General features: G+C 36.5%; 2 protein-coding genes across 11 annotated transcripts in view; both read left to right on the top strand.

Annotated features, from left to right (window-relative positions):
- The first annotated feature begins 1,713 nt into the window (after positions 1–1,713).
- COMMD6 (COMM domain containing 6) lies at positions 1,714–14,448 on the top strand. Of its 9 annotated transcripts, none has more exons than XR_004192766.2 (5): positions 1,714–1,828; positions 1,918–1,929; positions 11,172–11,324; positions 13,667–13,801; positions 14,241–14,448. XR_004192766.2 is itself a non-coding variant. In XM_072976404.1 (5 exons), the coding sequence occupies exons 1-4, from the start codon at positions 1,787–1,789 to the stop codon at positions 12,916–12,918; spliced, it is 246 nt and encodes an 81-aa protein (XP_072832505.1). In that variant the 5' UTR covers positions 1,714–1,786; the 3' UTR covers positions 12,919–12,956; positions 14,241–14,448. The 9 variants fall into 9 exon arrangements, 8 of the variants coding, with proteins under 8 accessions (XP_072832505.1, XP_072832503.1, XP_072832506.1 ...); XM_072976404.1 differs by lacking the exon at positions 13,667–13,801 and adding an exon at positions 12,880–12,956; XM_072976402.1 differs by lacking the exon at positions 13,667–13,801 and adding an exon at positions 12,877–12,956.
- Positions 14,391–18,215, top strand: part of TBC1D4 (TBC1 domain family member 4) — a 208,775-nt gene continuing 204,950 nt past the window's right edge. Inside the window, exons 1-2 of one of the 2 annotated variants that reach the window (XM_072976393.1) lie at positions 14,391–14,529; positions 16,145–16,290. The gene's annotated coding sequence lies outside the window, so the exon portion shown is untranslated. The remainder of the gene's footprint in view (positions 14,530–16,144; positions 16,291–18,215) is intronic. The other variant, XM_072976394.1, reaches the window with a different exon arrangement.

Below are 18,215 nucleotides of genomic sequence, written 5' to 3'. Positions count from 1 at the left end.
CTACATGCCAAACACAGTTCTAAGGGCTTTACATACGTTACCTAATGTAATTCTCGAACAATCATATGGAGGTACTTGTGGTAGGCAGAATATTAAAAGATGCCCCGCTCTTCAAAATTATTATCCCCTGTTATTGAGTCAAGCGGTAATCTAGGTTCTGTTCTGAAGGGACTTCGCATATGTAATCAAGGTCATGGACCGTAAAATATGGAGGTCATCCTGGATTTCCTTGGTATGCTCAACCTTATCATTTGAGACCTTAAAAACAGAGAACTTTCTCAAGCTTGCGTGGTAAAAGAAGATAGAGGAGACATGATGCAGAAGGGAGGTGAGAGTGATTCAAAGTGTGAGGAGGACTTGGTCAGGCATCAGTGGCTTTGAAGATGGTGGAAGGTAGCCACAAGCCAAGGAATGCAGATAACCTCTAGAAGCTGACAGCCCTCATCCAAAAGCCAGCAGAGAAATGGGAACTGCATTTTACTGAGTCTGCCAGCAACCTGAAAGCAAATTCTCCTCCAGAGCTTCCAGGGAGGGAGCAATGTAGTCCCAACAACACTTTACCCGCGTGGTTCTAGATTAGAGACTAAGGGGACAGTGTAACTAAATTCAACAAGTGGTTATTGATTAGATTCCAGTAGTGGGTAGGGTAGGGAACAGTTTTAAAGAATATTGTTAAGGAATATTAATAACTGAGGAAATATGAATTTGGTCCATGTGTTAGATAATAGTATTTTACTAATATTAATTTTTCTGAATGTGATAGTTGTGATTATTTAGGAGAATGCCCTTGTTCTCAGGAGTTACATGCTCAAGTATTTAGGAATGATGTGTCATTATTATGTATGCAGCTAGAGTTAAGGCAAATGTGTAAAAGTGTTAAGTTGGTGTATCTAGATACAGGCTATAGGGATGTTCATTTAACTATTTTTGCAACTCTTTTGAAAAAAATTTCAAGTTTTTCATGATAAAAGTTGGCGGGGAAAACTGCTTTGGATATTAAGTGTTAAGTTGGTGTATCTAGATACAGGCTATAGGGATGTTCATTTAACTATTTTTGCAACTCTTTTGAAAAAAAATTTCAAGTTTTTCATGATAAAAGTTGGGGGGGAAAACTGCTTTGGATATTAAGTAAAATTATTTTGAGATGAGTAGGAGGGAAATGGGAGAACCAGATGGGAAGGTATTGCTGCAGTTAGGCTGAGGGCTGGCGTGGCAGTAGGGATAAAGAACAGAGCCAGACGGAATAGAAAAAAGCATCCACCCCACCCCCAGCTAGGCCAGTGCAGTGAATCCCAGTGACGGGAGCAAATTATAAAACCACAGGTCCCACAGGCATCTCCTTCGCAGGACAAACTTCTACGGAGAATAGGGAAAGGTGGTCTAGCCGCTTTCAAACTCGGTTAGTATCACTTACTGCACGCAAGTCGGCGCCGCCTCAAATCTGCGCTTGCGCAGAGGGCGCTGCGGGGGCGTCAGACTGGGACAGTCCACGTCTACGGGGTAAGTAGGGGGAGGGGACACCCTAAAGTTAATCGGTTATTCCATTCAAAAGTATCTGGCAAATTTTAGGACCTTTCCCCCTGTATTATTTTTTGTCGTTACTGATCAGCTCCAAAAAAACCTGATGTTTAGTTGAGACTAAGGATGAGTTTCACACAGATGTTTGTTCCGGGCCCCTACGTCGGCTGCGTGCGCTGGGCCGCAAGGGGCGGGAAGCGGAAGCGGAAGTGTTTGTGGCCCCGGAGCGTCCGCCTTCGTGGGCGGGTGGGAGGCCGTGGACCCCGCTATGGAGGGGTCTAGTGAGCCGCTGCTGGATGCTAAATCCAAGGTAAGAGCTGGCCTGGAAGGTTGTGGGGCAGCGTGGCTCCGGATCGAGAACGAGCGTTCCCTAAATGTTGTTTTCTACTTTTATTTCAGGTCACCAGCCAGGTGAGTGAGTGGCCACCTTGCCCTGTCCTCAGCCGGCCTCGGGGGAGAAAGGGGAGGGCGGCAGCACCTGGCCCTCCGCTCGCCTCTCGCACCCGCAGGACTATGCCACGGTGTCCAGGGCTTGTGTCCCGAGTCCGTACCTTTCATCCCTCCAGCCTGCGTTGCTCCTGAGATGGTAGCCACTCCGATTGTAATGTAATCTCCCCTACCCACTCCAGGCCAAAGAGTACAGACCCAGTATTGTTCTTACTTGATTAAGCGCCGTTGATTCGACACTAGGTACACAGTATTTTCGGAAGTGATATGTAGAGATGAGGAATTATTAAAACTTACAAAGATGGCACTGCAGACATTTTCTTAGTCTTTAAAAACCAGTTATTTTGAAGATACAGAGTTTACCTCTTCAACCTTTCAATGTGTATACTTTTTATGCTTGGAATAAGAATTTGAATTTCTAAGTATATCTTAGGACCGCTTCTTTGTTTCAGATGTTCTTGTTTTTTTTGTTTTTTTTTTCAGCTATTGAACTATTTTTAGACAAATGACTTGTAACACTTCCCAGAAGAAGAGTACTCAAACTAGAATATTTTGAGGACAGGAGTTACCCAGGACCACAAAGTATTAGAAAGGGTTGAGATAAATAATGAGAACATAGGGGCTGAGAGATGTCCATTGACTACTCTTTGACATGTCTCCAGCTGATCTTGCTGTTTTTGAGGATTCCTGGGAAGTAGGGGGAACTCAGAGAGATAGTAATCAACCCCCTATCTGGCTTTGCTCAGAGTAGTTGTTCAATAACTTTGATTCAGTCTCTCATAAGTCATCTTACCCATTTACTTACGTTAAGTCATATGTTTATTTGAGTAAGATATCCTGACACTGTATTATGCTAGATTACAGGTTTTTAAAAATTAAACTTTTTGTGCAGGGTGTAGGGGAAAGTGTGTTTAAAACAATACAAGTTTATTCTTACAGTTTTGGACGTCATATGTCCGAAATTAGTCTTCTGTGACTGAAATCAAGGTGTCAGCGGGGCTGTATTCCTTCTGGAGGTTTTTGGGGAGAATCTGCTCCCTTGTCTTTTTCAGCTTCTAGAGGCTGCCTGCATTCCTTGGCCGTGACCTGTACTTCATCTTCAAAGCACATTCCAGCCTCTGTTGCTGTCATCACGTCTCTTTCTGCTACCATCATCATATTACTGTCTCTGATTCTGACCCTCCTGCTTCCCTCTTCTAAATCCCAACTGGATAATCCAGAAAAACCTCCCCACATCAAGTTCCTTAATTTAGTCATAGCTACAAAGTCTGTTTTGTCCTGTGAGATAACATAGTCACAGGTTTCAGGGATGTGGACATCTTTAGGGTCTCATTCACCCTAATCTGTATCCATTCTGTGCAGTCATTCACATGTTAAACAATTGTTTGCATAGAAAAAACCTAGATAATTTACAGACTGTTAGAATTAATATGAGAGTTTAGCAAAGTAATTCAGTTGTTTTTCTACAATTCAGACACAGAGAGTTGAATAATATTTTTTTAAAGAAGTAATTTACATTATTAATAAAGAAACTATAAAATACTTTGCAATAAATCTAGCAAGAGATGTTTAACACCTCTATGAAGGAAATTATAAAAAGTGATAGACTTCCAGTTTCTATTTAAGCATGTAAAGAGCTTAGAAATTATCAGTGTCTTAAAAGCAAGTAAAAACTGAACAAACAGAAAAATCAGTAACTCTTCTAGGATCCGTCAGAGAGATGGGGTCACAGGGCACTGCACCCCAGTTGGAAAGACAGGTAAATACAGAGAATCACAACTTAACAGAAAACTCTCTGAAAACGAGTGCTGGGGTAGGGAAACCTAAACTGTAATTGACAAATTGCTGGTAACTTAGTGTGGACAATTAGAGTTAAAATTTCAGGGACCCTCCCTAATCATTATGGGGGCTCACACTTTTGTGAGTTTCACCTCCAGGAACTCCTGAATTGAACATTTTTTATTTATAGTTCATGAAGTGTTTTTTAGTATAATACTACTAGACAAAAATTACATGTATTCAGTATTATAGGGGGAAAGCCTTGACCTAGCTATAAATCATTTCTGTTTGCAGCTTTTTATATGTACCAGATATAGCTAATTTTTAGGGCTAATACTAGTTTGAAATCCTTGAGCTATGATACCTTCTCTTTTTCTTTAAATGTTTCTCACCATTATATGAATGAGCAGGGTTAACTGGGACCACAACTCCAGTGAGAGTTCACAACCTTCATACAATCCCCTAGCATACTGTTTTCTCTACCATTAAAAATATTCTCTAGATTCACCTTGCTGCCACCTGAGTCCAAGCCACCATCCCCTTGCTTAGGTACTGTAGTAGGCTCCCAGTTGGATCTCCTTTTCCTTCTTAAACTTAATGCCCTATCCAGCAACCAGGAGGATACTTGCGATGTAAGTTAGACCACGTATTTCCCCACTTAAAGCTTTTTAAGAGATTCCTTTCACATTAGAAAGAAGTCTTAAATACTTTCTTTGACCTAAAGTCCCTTCAAAAACTGATTCTTAGCTTCCTGGTCTGTCCTCTTACTCTGCATTTTTTTAACAAACTACAATTTCTTTATCTATTTATTTGTTTATTCTTTTGTCTTCCCCACCAGAATGTAGGTTCCTGAGGTCAAGAGCTTTGTTTTATTCTTTTCTACATCCCCCATGTCTAGAACAGTCTTATTTAGTAAATACTTTTTGAATATTGAGGCATAAAGAGATAGTAACTTGTCCTAAACCACAGTGGTTAGAAGGTAGCAGAGCTGAGATTCAAACTCAGGTCTGACTTCAGAGTCTGAGCTTGTTAAATTTGTCAAACCATAGTTCTATGTTGTCCAGCACCAGAGGTCAAAGATTGTTCATTACTTCGCATTCTGATGCTCATTGTTTTGAAGCAATTCACAATGTTTGTAAATGTCTAATTAAGACTCTTTATCATAGATGATTGTTCCTATTGTCACATTTATTGCTTTCCTTCTTGCTAGTTTTACAGCATAAATCAAAAGAAAGTTGTTTTATTGACATAATGTCTAGTGCCAAATTCCCTCTTCCCATTTGTGAGACATAGTGACTTAAATTTTTGTATAGTTTATGTAGTAATTCATAAATGTATGACTGCTTTCACAATTCATATGTGTTTTGAGTAAAATAGAAAAATCAAAGTTGACCAGAGTTTCAGACTTGAGTCACTTGGAGAATAGGGATCATGAGTCAAAAAAAATGAGGATGAAATACATTTTTGAGGGAGGGTGGTATTTGTGTTGTGTTGTGGGGAAGTTGGAGTGTGAACTTACTAGTAGTGAATGTGTTTAATGGGAAAGGCTTTCTTTTTCTGTGTTATTTTTACTAGAGGAATTAACACTAACCAAATAATGAAAATTTTTTGATTATTTGTATTTGCTAAAATTTCTGTAAACTAATGTAGGTCAGATTACATAGTTTGAGAACTTATTTTTGTTAAATCATATATGAAGTTTATTGACAAAGCTGTTTTCAGCTCGCTATGCTTGCCCTGCTTTAGTTATCTGTTGTCACATGACAAACCACCCAAAACTTAGTGACTTAAAACTATTGTTTAGTTATCTCCCATTGATTCTGTGGGTTAACTGGGTTTAGCTGGATGGTGGTTTCTACTCCGCATCATGTCAGCTGGGGCTTAAGTCATCTAAGAGCCTAATTGGGCTGGAAGTGAAGAGGGCTCACTCATGTGCTTGTGATGGCTTGGGGTGAAGACTCAGCTAGACCTGATAATTGGAGTCAGTTGGTTCTCCTTCACATGGCTGCTCACATGATGGTGACTGGATTCAAAGAGGGAGGGTCCCAAGAGCCAGCGTTCCATGAAGAAGGAAGCAGATGCTTCCAGTTCTCCTAAGATTTGGGCTCAAAGATTCCAGAACACCTTTTCAGCCATATTCTACTTGTCAGGGCAGTCACAGGGACAGCTCAGATTGATGCAGAGGGAAATAAGCTCCACTTCTAGATGTGAGGAGTGACATGTATGTACAGAGATGGGTAGAATTAGTTGTTGGAGGATCTCTTTGGAGACCAGTTACCATATACCCCAGAACTTCTAAACATACTAGTTCAGTAAAAACTCATTTGAGCCGTCGCCTTGTATCAGATAATATTCTAGTAGATTCAGCAGTAACTGACTGATAATGCCCCTGCTCTCTTGGAGTTTGTATTTCCTTGGGGACTCAGGTAATGAATAAGTAGACGTGATAATTTTAAATACTGATAAGTGCTATGAAGGAAATCAAAGTATGGATGAAGGTGCCCTTAAACAAGATGAGGAAGGCTGATGACTTAGCAAAGGTAGTACACTTATGAGATCTAATATGAATTCTTAAGTAGAAATTTGCTAATAACTCATGCTATAGCCAATTTCTACATTTATAAAGTACTTAGCACAGCGTATAGCACAGCACTCTCTGATAAAACTTTCTGATGATGGCAATGTTCTGCATTGGACGTATCCAATATGGTAGCGCTAGCCATATGTGGTTCTTGAGCACTTGGCTGGTGAGACTGAGAAACTGAATTTTTAGTTTTATTTATTTTAAGTTAACTTAAATAGTCACATTTGGCTAGTGAGTACTGTATTGGACAGCTCAGGTCTAGCATGTAGAAGACGCTAAAAATTCTTGCCCCTAATCCTAGACCTGTCTACTTTCTTGACCTACTAGAATTTAGTTTAATTCTGAGCGGTAATCATATTTCAGCTCAGGATACTGAAAATTTCAAGGCGTGGAAAATGGAATCAGGCAAATTTGAATCTGAATACCAGCTCTACTAGTTTTATATCCTTGGATGAGTTTAATCAGTCTTTTCCTCATAACCCTTTTGAGAGAGATTAATCTGGGCAGAACACTTAACATTCTTTCCATTTGAAAACTTTCATTTAAAAAGGAGAGAACATGAAAGTGTATTTTGTGACTCTAGCTACAAAAATTACATACAAATACTAGAAATTAGAAATGGGCACTCAGGAATATGTACATATTTTTAGAATGCTAGAGTTGTACACAGTTATTTTTCTAATTTTCTCCTATATTATGATTTTAAAAAATTAAAATTAAATTTAAATTAAAATGGCCTTAAATTTTTTTCTTTATAGGTAGTTTTTATAGTGATGTTTTTATGTTACTAACAACTTCAGCTTCTGTATCAACTAATTTTTATTGTGACAGACTACAGGTAATTTCTTTGTTTACCTTTTCACCTGTGTTTGCTTTCTGATTATTTTTCTCCTTTGTATTCGTTTTTCTTCTGGGAGTTTTCATATTCTTTTTGCTACTAGCTTTTTTTTTCTCTGTATGTTTACCTTTTTAAATCATTTTCATCCAACAACAATTTTTAGGCTCCATTACTTCATTCTTAATATTCTCCATAGTGATGTGTGCTCTATTCTGATTTTTTGTAGTTGTTTTTTTCTTTTAAAAAATTCCTGTTTCAGACTCATTTCATTTAATTCCTATTTCAGACTCAACCACACTTATTAGAAGATTTTCTTTTAATTTGCATTTAAATGTTCAGCTTAGAATTTGGGAAAAATTCTCATCCCATAAAGCTAATCCCAGCTCTCTTTTCCCCATGAATACTAACTTTGCACAGTAAGTGACAACTCTCCTTAACTGCCCCACTGCCAGTTTCACCACTATAATGGCATAATGAATATAATGAATTCCAGCATACTGTGTTCCTTCTTTGCTTTTCTGCTTGAAATGTTCTAGGTAATCCAGAGTTTTATTTCAGACTTTGAGTATCAAATAAGCAATGTTTTACTCTACCATTTTACTGTGGACATTGAAAATGGAACTTCCTGCATCAAGGAATTGTACAGGCTAATATGTTTTAAGAAGTTTTCAGTTAAATTTTTGAATATTTTCACTGAACTGATACAAAAACTTATCTCTAGTCATGAAATCTCTGAACTCTGTTCTTGGATTTTTAATCACTTAGTAAACATTCCTATTTAGATACTCCTTATCACTGCTTGCTAATACCTTTAGACTTAAAATATATAAAGTCCCGATTGATAGATGATATCAGTATTTTCCCAGTCATCTGGGCTCAAAATTTTACAGTTGTCTTTGTTAACAACCTTAACTCTGAAGACAATTGTCAAAGCCTGATGATTCATTCTTTAGAGGATCGGCTTAATCTTGCCTTTCACCACCTTTGTTCTGGCACTTAAAACCTCATTCCTGGATTGTTATGTTCTGCCACCAGATGAATGTTTTTAAATTGGTAAAAATCATACCATTCTCTGAACTCCAAAACTTTCAGGGAGTACCCACTGGCTATAGGGAAAAGTTTAAATGACTTAGTGTTTTCCATAATAATATGAAGTACAGTTGACCCTTGAACAACACAGGGATTTATCCATGTATAATTCATAGTTGACTCTCCCTATTTTAGGTTCCTCACATACATGGATTCAACCAACTGCAGACTGTGTAGTACTGTAGTGTTTACTATTGAAAAGTGTCCTTGTGTAAGTGGATCCCTGCAGTTTAAACACACATTGCTCAAGAGTCAACGGTAAATGAGAGTATATTGAAAACCTCTGAAAGACTCATACAATTTGCAAAAAAATTATTAGCCTCTTGATTCTTGACCTCTTGTCAGCTTTATTTTCCATACTTCCTTGTAAGAGCCTTTCTCTTTAAGACAGATAGATGTTCTGTCCCTTAGCCAGATATTGACTGTTTTCATCTCAAGTTGGTTCAGCTTAATATTTATTAAGCATTTTATTCTTTGCTAGGTGTGTATGGAATATGTAAAGAAGACACATTTTTCCCTGTCAATTTCAGTTCTGTTATTCCTCAGAACTGAGCTCTATTCCCTCTAACACTTTCTCTTGATCAACTACCCTGTAGTAAATGTTTCCTTTCAACCAGAAATATGGAACTCACGGATTTATATCCTCCCCTCACCTGCTTTATATACGAGACAGCGTATGTACCAAAATGTGTATAACATATGGACTGCATAATGAATAGTTTTTTCCCATTTTGGTGAGATACAATTGACATGTAACTGCATAATGACTTGACATACATATACTTCAGAATGGTCACCACAATATATTTAGTTAACCTCCATCTCCTCAAATACTTATCCCCCCCAAAAAAGAGTAATTTATAAGTGAACATCTGTGTAACTGCAACCAAAACTCAAGAAACGGAGCATTACCCGTACCCCAGAAGCCCACCTCATGCCTCTCCCCAGTCAAACCTCTGCTTCCCCTCCTCCCTAGAGGTAACCATTATCCTTTTGTAATAATCATATTCTTTATAGTTTGGCATGTGTGTATGCATCCCTAAACAATATTGTATTTCCTGTTTCTCAAGTTTAAGTGAATGGACTCATAAGTTTTGAACTTGTTTCTTTCAAGAGTTTTGGTTTTAAGTGTACCTGAAGTTCATTCATTTTCATTGCTGTACAGAATCTCATTTATCCATTTTATTACTGATGAACATCTGGGCTGTTTACAGTTTAGGGCTATTATGAATATAGCTGCTAGGCACATTCTGCTATAAGTATCCTGTGTACATATGCACAAGTTTTTCTAAGTTATCCCTAGTAATTAAATCTCTGGATCACAGGATATTCATAACTTCAGTTTTACTAAGTAAAGCCGATTTTCCAAAAGATTGGCCCAATGTATACTTCCATCAACAGCACTGTGACACATCCTTCATGCCAGTTTTGGAATTTTCAGATTTAAAATTTTGATATTTTGTGGGGAGGGTGTAGCTCAGTGGTAGAGTGCATGCTTAGCATGCACAGGGTCCTGGGTTCAATCCTCAGTACCTCCTCTAAAAATAAAATAACCTAGTTACCTCCCCTCACCAACAAATTAAAAAAAAAAGAATTCTAATAAAATTTTGACATTTTGATAGGTGTATAGCAGTATCTCATTGTGGTTTGGATTCGCATTTCCCTGTTTCCCTTTCATATGTTTATTAGCCATTTGTAGTTCTTTTATTGTATGCGTATGATTTTTTTCTTTGTATGGGAAACATTTAAAATGCATCTATGCGATTTTTTACTTATTAAAGATGATAAGCTTTTTTTAGCACCAGCCTAGCCTTCATGCTGTAGCTGATTGGCCTAAAGCCAGTCTGAAGACAGGAGGAAGTTTTAGTCCTTATGCTGATCTGACAATTCATTAAAATTTTTTTATTAATAAATAAAGCCATTTGCCCACTAAGCATTAATTTGGTAGCAAAAGATATTAGTCAATAAACAAGTCCTTTTTTGTGAGTGCTTGCTATGTACTCTGTACCCACCTAAGCTTTGGGAACAAGAATCAAAATTCCTCCATTCATTGTCTTTTATGTTTTAAAGTCAGTATTAAGAGCTGCATTTATCCGGCCCTGTTATGCCATAGCAACACTGAACAGTCATTGCAAAGAATTAGCTAAAAAGTATTGAGGCAGCCAGTAATCAATAAGCATGTCATCTTTGGAGTCAAACAGACTGTGGTTTCAGTTAGGAGTCCAGAAATGTGTGACCCTGTGTGTATTATATAAATGCTCTGAAATTCAGTTTTGTCATCTGCAAAATGGGAAATAATAGCCTATAATATTATGATGATTCAGTGAGGCATTTAATACATGTAAACTGCATAGCACATCACCTGACAGGTAGCCATCATCAACTGTGATGAAATCTAAAACCACCTATCACCAGGATTTATGCTAGTGTGAGGTTTCAGGTCAAGGACTGTGGTGAGGAAAGAAACTGGAATGGTTCCCATGTGTGCCGCAATCAAATATGAAGACGGTATATAACTCATCTTCCTTTTTAGGACTTTTGGGCTGTGAAATAGAGGAACAGAAAAGTGAAATAAGAGATGGTCCAAAACATTTGGAACCCCCTTAAGTACAGGAGCAAAAGGAAAGGAAAACCAGTACTGCCATGCTTATCTGTTACACATCCAGTGGAGATTTGGTGTTTTGTTTTCCCCTTTTGTAACTATGACAATATTGTTTTCCAACTCTATTTATAGCCCTTATTACCTCTCTCCGTGTTCCTTTGATGAGTATCCCCCTAGCAATATTAAAATGAAGATATTTTCTTTTATTATGATTGGCATTGAAATTAAAAGTTGAATATGAGAGCAGTAAAATTGAATAAATATCTGCATTCAGGGAAATATTATAACTGATGCTTTGTATTGTTTCATTACAGCTTCTAGACTTTCAGTGGAAGCTGGGTATGGCTGTGAGCTCGGACAGTTGCAGGTCACTTAAATATCCTTACGTTGCAGTGATGCTCAAAGTGGCCGATGAGTCAGGCCAAGTAAAGAAAAAGTCCTTTGAAATGACAATTCCACAGTTTCAGGTTTGTAATTTAACTCATTCAGTTTTAGTTCATTGCTCTGTAATTGCTGCTTAAAAAATATATGTATAAAATCTCTTTTCAGAGAAAAACTTAACTTTTTATTTGCAAGTATTTTGATGTGCTTTTCATTTGTTAATACATACAAAAGATACGGATTTGTTTTCTTTGGGAATTTGATAAGTTATTTTCAATATTTTCAGTATAATCTGAATTTGTATACTGTGATATTAGATCACTTTCTCAGTGCTCATCTTTAGTATATTTAGGAAATCTGTATCTTTTCTAGCAGGATATTTACTTTGCATTTAACTCTTTTATTCTTCTTAGGCTTAATATTCAAGAATGATTAAGCTAAATGAATCTTGCGTTTGAATTGTATTGACCCTGAATTTTCTGACTAATAATGTTTATAGAATGCAAATCAGACCATTTGATGACTAATTTTATATGTAAGGAATGTGAGTAACTTAATAGTTTATATTTAGAATCATGTTATATATATATTACCATTCTACGTCTTCTGTAAGCAAGGAAGAATTAAAGGAGGTAGATGAGAAATCAGATTTTCTTTTATTTTTTAATTTTATTTATTTTTTTAAACATTTTTTATTGATTTATAATCATTTTGCAATGTTGTGTCAAATTCCAGTGTAGAGCACAATTTTTCAGTTATACATGAACATATATATATTCATTGTCACATTTTTTTCTCTGCAGATTTTCTTTTAAATGTACATACAGGGAAATTCTTTGTCATGGGCTGATTTAACTGACCTAGAGTTTTTGTTTGCTTTGATCCCTTTGGTGAGTGAATGGATAGGAATCCTTCCTTACAGCAGTTACTACTTTAAGAAAAGTCAAGTACTCTTAAAAAAAAAAAAAAAAAGCAACCATAGTGAATGAAATGGAAATATAATGAGAATTCCTTATAGAACTAAAAATACATTGGTCCCAGGCTTCTTTTTTAAGGAAAGCCTCTCATATATCACTTTCGGATGTTTTTTATCTCTTTTACAAACTTCATTTCCCCCCCAGCTTTATTGAGGTATATTGACAAATAAAAATTGTTTAAAATTCAAGGCATATGATGTGTTGTTTCGGTATACCTGAAAGGATTACCAGTCAAGCTAATTAATATATCCATCACTTCACATAGTGTGTGTGTTGAGAACACCTGAGATCTCTCTAGCAAATTTCAAGTATTGCATTATTACATTATTATTAGTCACCATACTGTACATTAGGTCTCCAGAACTTACTCATCTTAAACTGAAAGTTTGTACCTCTTGACCAGCATCTCCTCATTTCCCCCACCCCCCAGCCCTAGTAGCCACTATCTACTCTCTATTGCCATGAATTCCACTTTTTAGATTCTGCATGTAAGTGAGATCATGCAGTATTTGTGTTTTGTGTCTGACTTATTCAATTAACATAATGTCCTCCAGGTTCATCAATATTGTCAAAAATAACAGGATTTCCTTCCTTTTTAAGGATGAATGGTATTCTGTTGTGCATATATACACACCACATTTTCTTTCTCTCTTCTTGTCAGCAGACACTTGGGTTGTTTCCATACCTTGGCTACTATGAGTAATGCTCCGTTGAACATGGGAGTGCAGATACCTTTTTGAGGTGGTGATTTTGTTTCCTTTGAATATATATCTAGAAGTAGGACTCATGGGTTGTAATATAGTTTTATTTTACAAATTATATTCTAAGGATTTTCTTTTGATTTCTTTCCTTTGAAGCAGGTATTTCTGCTTTCGAACAAGAAAGGGTCACAGATTTAACATTATTAATGCTAATTAGTGTCTTGGGAGAAATTAGGACTTGGTTGAAAGGAAATAAATGTAGTATATTATGATATGTGAATAGCTTTCAACAGAATATACAAACCAAATACACTTCAAAAAAGGATGTAAGTTTCAGGCTTTTAAAATTCATAATCCTGGCCTAATTCTTACTTTTCTTTGTAGCATTTGTGCTCCTTGATTTCACCTCTAAAAATCACAAGAGGGGCAACTCTTTTAAATATAGTTTTTACACAGCTTAAAGCTAACCAGGCAGAGTCTGTTAGTCACATTACAGGACTGAGAGCCAAGGAACATTCTTTGAGCTTCTAATTTATATCTATCTTGTAGCTGCAGTTTTGACCCTCAGTATATGTTTTATATAGAAATAGTTACTTCCTGCTTTATTCTATAACAGATTTACATATAAATTAAAACAAAATACAGATACTCTTCTAAGTAGTGAAATAGAGAATTAAATCCAAATAAAAAGGAAAATACCAGGATGTGAATTATAAGAGGGTATCAAATTTGTCTCCTACTTCTCGGCAGGTAAAAGAGAAGAAAGGAAAACAGAATTTGTTTTATCCCTCTTTTATCTGAGGCTTAAAAAAACGAGATGACTTCTACAGGAGAACCACCATACCAGCTAATTTTTTAATTGAAAGAGATATAAACTTCTACCATGTAAGCTATTGTCAGTGTTGAGTCTCTCTTGTAACTGATAACACAGCCCCTGTCACTCTGAAACACAGTCTGAATTTTCACTAAATTAAAAACGATTTGAAGCCTGGGAACCAATCTGTTAAAAAAAAACTTCATTGTCTAGGACAGTGCTGGGTATTTAAGAAATCTTTCTGATGTGATCTCAAAGAACTTTGTTGTATGCTTTTAAAAAGTTTAGTTGTGAACTAATTGTCCGACTCTACAATAGTATTTTTGCTTGCTCCAAATTGTACTTGTTTGTTTCTTATGGTAACCTTCCAATAATAGTAGTTGAGGATCTGACCTTAAAATGCAAACTTAATATGTTTTAGAGCCTCTGCTGGTCAGATGTAATTAAAAGAACTACCTAAATATTCTCCATTAAAACAAAATTAATATTGTTTTTCCCCTTTTTCTCCAGAATTTCTACAGACAGTTCAAGGAAATTGCTGCAGTTATTGAAACTGTGTGAAAACTGATTACTTGATTGATGAATTGCTATCATCATTCTAAAATTATGGACTTCACTTTCTGCACCAAAACTACCTAAGGATCCAATGATATTTATTGACTGAAAATTATACTTTTGGTTTTTCATTTTTTTAATAATAAAAAATCAGAAAAACAGGTATTGCAAAGTGGTGATCGATACACAACTTTGTGAATGTACTAAGAGCCACTGAATTGAACACTTCAAAGGGTGAACTCTGGTATGTGAATTATATCTTAATAAAAGAATAAATTAGGCAAACGAATGATATAGAAAGCAACAAAAGTTTAAGTATTAGATCAATAGTTTTAAAAATTACTGGTAATGTTACCCATTTTATAAATAAAATCTTATACTGAGTTCTTTATACATAGTCTTATATATAAATGACAAAAGTAATATTTGATTAGGATAACATGACTTTACAAATTCAGTCTTTTGTTGTAAAAACAATCAGTGAGAAGAGTGAGGCAGCTTCTCAAACATTTGGAATCAGGTTAGGATTGACTATTGCTCCCTTATATTAGCCAAGAATTCAGCTATTTCTCTTACTAATATTTGTAGAAAGTTCAAGTGCATGCACGAAGACAGAAAAATAGGTTTTATTCTGAGTTTATGTACAACTGAGTTAACCTGGTAGCACAAGATACTGTGTTAGATGATCTCTGTTAAATTTAGATTTACAAACTAGTTATTAAAATATTTTATAAAGCCACAACAATCAACACTGTTTGGCATTGGTTAGGAGTAAGCAGACAGATCACTGAATAGACTAGGTGGCCTAGAAATAGATCAAGACGTTTGAGACAAAGATGGTATTTTAGTTGGGTGAGAAAACAGGATTGATTTAATAAATGATGCTAGTACTCACAACATATGCAAAGGTAAATTCCAGTCGGACTAATGACCTAAATATAAAAGATAAAAATTGAAGTTTTACAGAATATTTATGTTAACTCGGGCTTGGGAAGACAGCAACTCCATAGCTATAATAAGAAACATAAATATAACTGAAATACAAAAAATTTTTAATTATATGTCGGAAAAAAAATGGGCCATGAACCAAAACAAAAGAGAAATGCTAGGTTGTTGTGTAAATTAGTTCTTGGTCTGGAAAACAAATTGCTTTAAATATTCCAAGTAGGAAGAGATTTTTTGCAAGAAATGAGATGCTCACTGAACGTCAGACTGAGAACAAATCAGGAGAAACCATTGCTAGCTTTTAGAAAATCCAGGAATTTCAGGGGAAGCCCCTGCTAATCATCTCTGCACAATGCAGACTGTCACCTGGAAGCAACTATCCATGCTACTTCTGCCTTATGTCAACATGTGTAATGAAATAAAGGCTGCTTGCTTTCTTCACCCTTCTTAATTTCAGTAGGAGTGCCTCTTATCATTGGTGGAAGTTAAAGCAGGACCCTGTTGACACAGGAATCTGGGCAATTGAGTTTCTAGTCTTTTAGCACCTATGGAGGGGAGATTTAGGAAAGCAGGAATGGGGCTGAGTATTCCTACTCTGCTGACAGAAGTAGGAGTTATGGTCCTTTTGCAAAGTAATAGACACACAGACGTCATACAGAAATTTCATAGTCCAGAAATTTCAATCCAGAAATAGAACCTTTGGAGTAAAGCCACCAAAATGTAAAAATATTTTGTAAAATTGGCTAAATGTTCACCAATTTCCTGTTAGGGCACTCAGGAAGACTGCATTTCCCAGCCTCCTTTGCAGTTAGGCTGGGACCTCCTGATTGGGTTGTATGTAGCCAGTGGAATCTGGGCAAAGGTGTCCTAAGCCACATCCGGAGTTTGTCATAAATCTTTCCTTGCCTTCCAAGCTCTCCTATCCTTGCTGCTGGAAATGAAGGAATCTAAGAGTGAAACCGTAAGATGGATCCCTGAATCACGGTTGGAAGCAAACTCTTTACTATAACAGCCTGACTTGCACCAGTCAGTGATGTGAGCTAGAAACAAACTTACTGTGGTAAGCTGGTGAGATTTTTAGAGTGTTAGTTACAACAGCAAGTGAACATAAACTTGAGTAACACAAGATAAAACGTATGAAGATTTTTGTTGTAGCATTTCCAGTGGCAAAAAGCAAAATCAAGGAAGCAGTGAATATTTGTCAATAAAGAAATGGTTGAATAAAATTCATCATGTCTATGCTATAGCATGTCATACACTTGCTGTTATCAATATGTATTAAAATATATATTATTAATACATCTTGTTCTTTTACAAAACTGTAAAAATGCAGTCATATATATTTGAATTCTCAATGGAAAATTAAGAAAATTAAGGGATGATGTCTACCAGGTTATAAGCATTGAAGAGGGTGTCAGTTAAAAACAATTCTTTTAACTCCATAATGCATTATAAAAATATGTATCATGGTTTTAAAAATACTTGATAAAGATATTTGTTTTTAAGTATGCTTTTGAAAAGTTCTTACAGTTCTTTTTATGGTGTAATGTTTTCTATTTTAACAAATGTGTAGTGTACAGAAACAGGATTATTTACAAAGTGCCTTCTAAAACCAGAATAGACAGACCTGAACTACATCAGACGTAGGCCTCGCTGTGCTATAGAAATGTGCCTGAGCCCAGCTAGGTCTAACATTTTGGCTGGCACCACTGCAAGGTTCCTCTTCAGATCCTCCATGTTGGGAATTTATGTCCTCTTCACACCCTGTCAGCATTTCCACAGGTCTCCAGTGTGAATCAGCTTCCTCTCTGTGTCCCCTGCTGGGTAGCACACTGCTGTGAGGACCCCAGGTCCACTGCCTGCTGCTGCGCACCCGTGTCCTCAGATCCCACCAGCCTAAAGAATTCATCAGCTGATTCATGCATATCAACTGCCCATAGACGTACTTGATTGCCCACTCTAGATAGTAGCACATTCAAGATTCTAGGATTTTGAGAAGGCGAAGTCCCCTTTCTATCCTTCCTTTGTCTTGTGGGGTATCGACTTCAGTGTACCAAGAATCAGAGTAGACACCTGCCCACTCAATCTGGGTTAAAACTACATACTTGGCTTCCCGAACTGTGCTTAGGGTCCCTCCATCTCCCACCCACCTGAGTGTAACACCCTCCACCTTCCTCCCCCTCCTCATTTTAAGGTTTAAGGTGATATGTGGAGAGGCCCAAAGCAAGCCCCTGGCTCAAATGCTGGGTGACAGATATGATTAGAATAAATTTAAATTGCATGTTTAAATTTATCTTTTGAATTAAAAGGCCAGATTTTTTTTTCACAGTATAGTTTACATTATTTTCATTGAAAATGTCTATTTTGCTTATGAATTTAATGAGCTTCACTGGGCTGGCCTGGGAATAAACCACTGTAACAACATTTCTGTGGGAAAGTGTTTCAAGTTTCAAACATTTGACTTAAAAGTAAACTTTTGGAAAATAACTTATTTTCAAGTTGGAAAACATATTAATGAGTGTTTTGTTTCTGAAAAAAATAGATTGCCCCTGAGCTCATCAAGCAAAACCCAAATATTTTCATATATTTCATTACTGAAACAGGGCAATATACATATCAGATTTATGTGTAAAGAAGGCAAGTTAGTCACATTAATTTAGAGAGATTTTTAAAGTTTTAGATTTATAGAAAAATTGCAAAGATAGTACACAGTTACCATATACTCTGCACTGTTTCCCCTATTAACATCTTATGGTGCATTTGTTGTAACTGATGAGCCAATACTGATACATTAGGTTTCCTTGGTCTATAGCTAATACCCTTCTTCTGTTCCAGGATCCCATCTAGGACGTGATACTACATTTAGTCATCATGTCTCCTTAAGCTTCTCTTGTCTGCAACAGTTTCTCAGACTCCCCTTGTCTTTGTTGACCTTGGCAGTTTTGAGGAGTACTCAAACTGGTCAGGCAAGTTGTAGGACATGTT

Source organism: Vicugna pacos, chromosome 14 (genome assembly GCF_048564905.1).
Source record: "Vicugna pacos chromosome 14, VicPac4, whole genome shotgun sequence".
Lineage (NCBI taxonomy): Eukaryota > Metazoa > Chordata > Mammalia > Artiodactyla > Camelidae > Vicugna > Vicugna pacos.
Note: the sequence above shows the minus strand (reverse complement) of the source record. Positions and strands in the feature narration are given on the sequence as shown.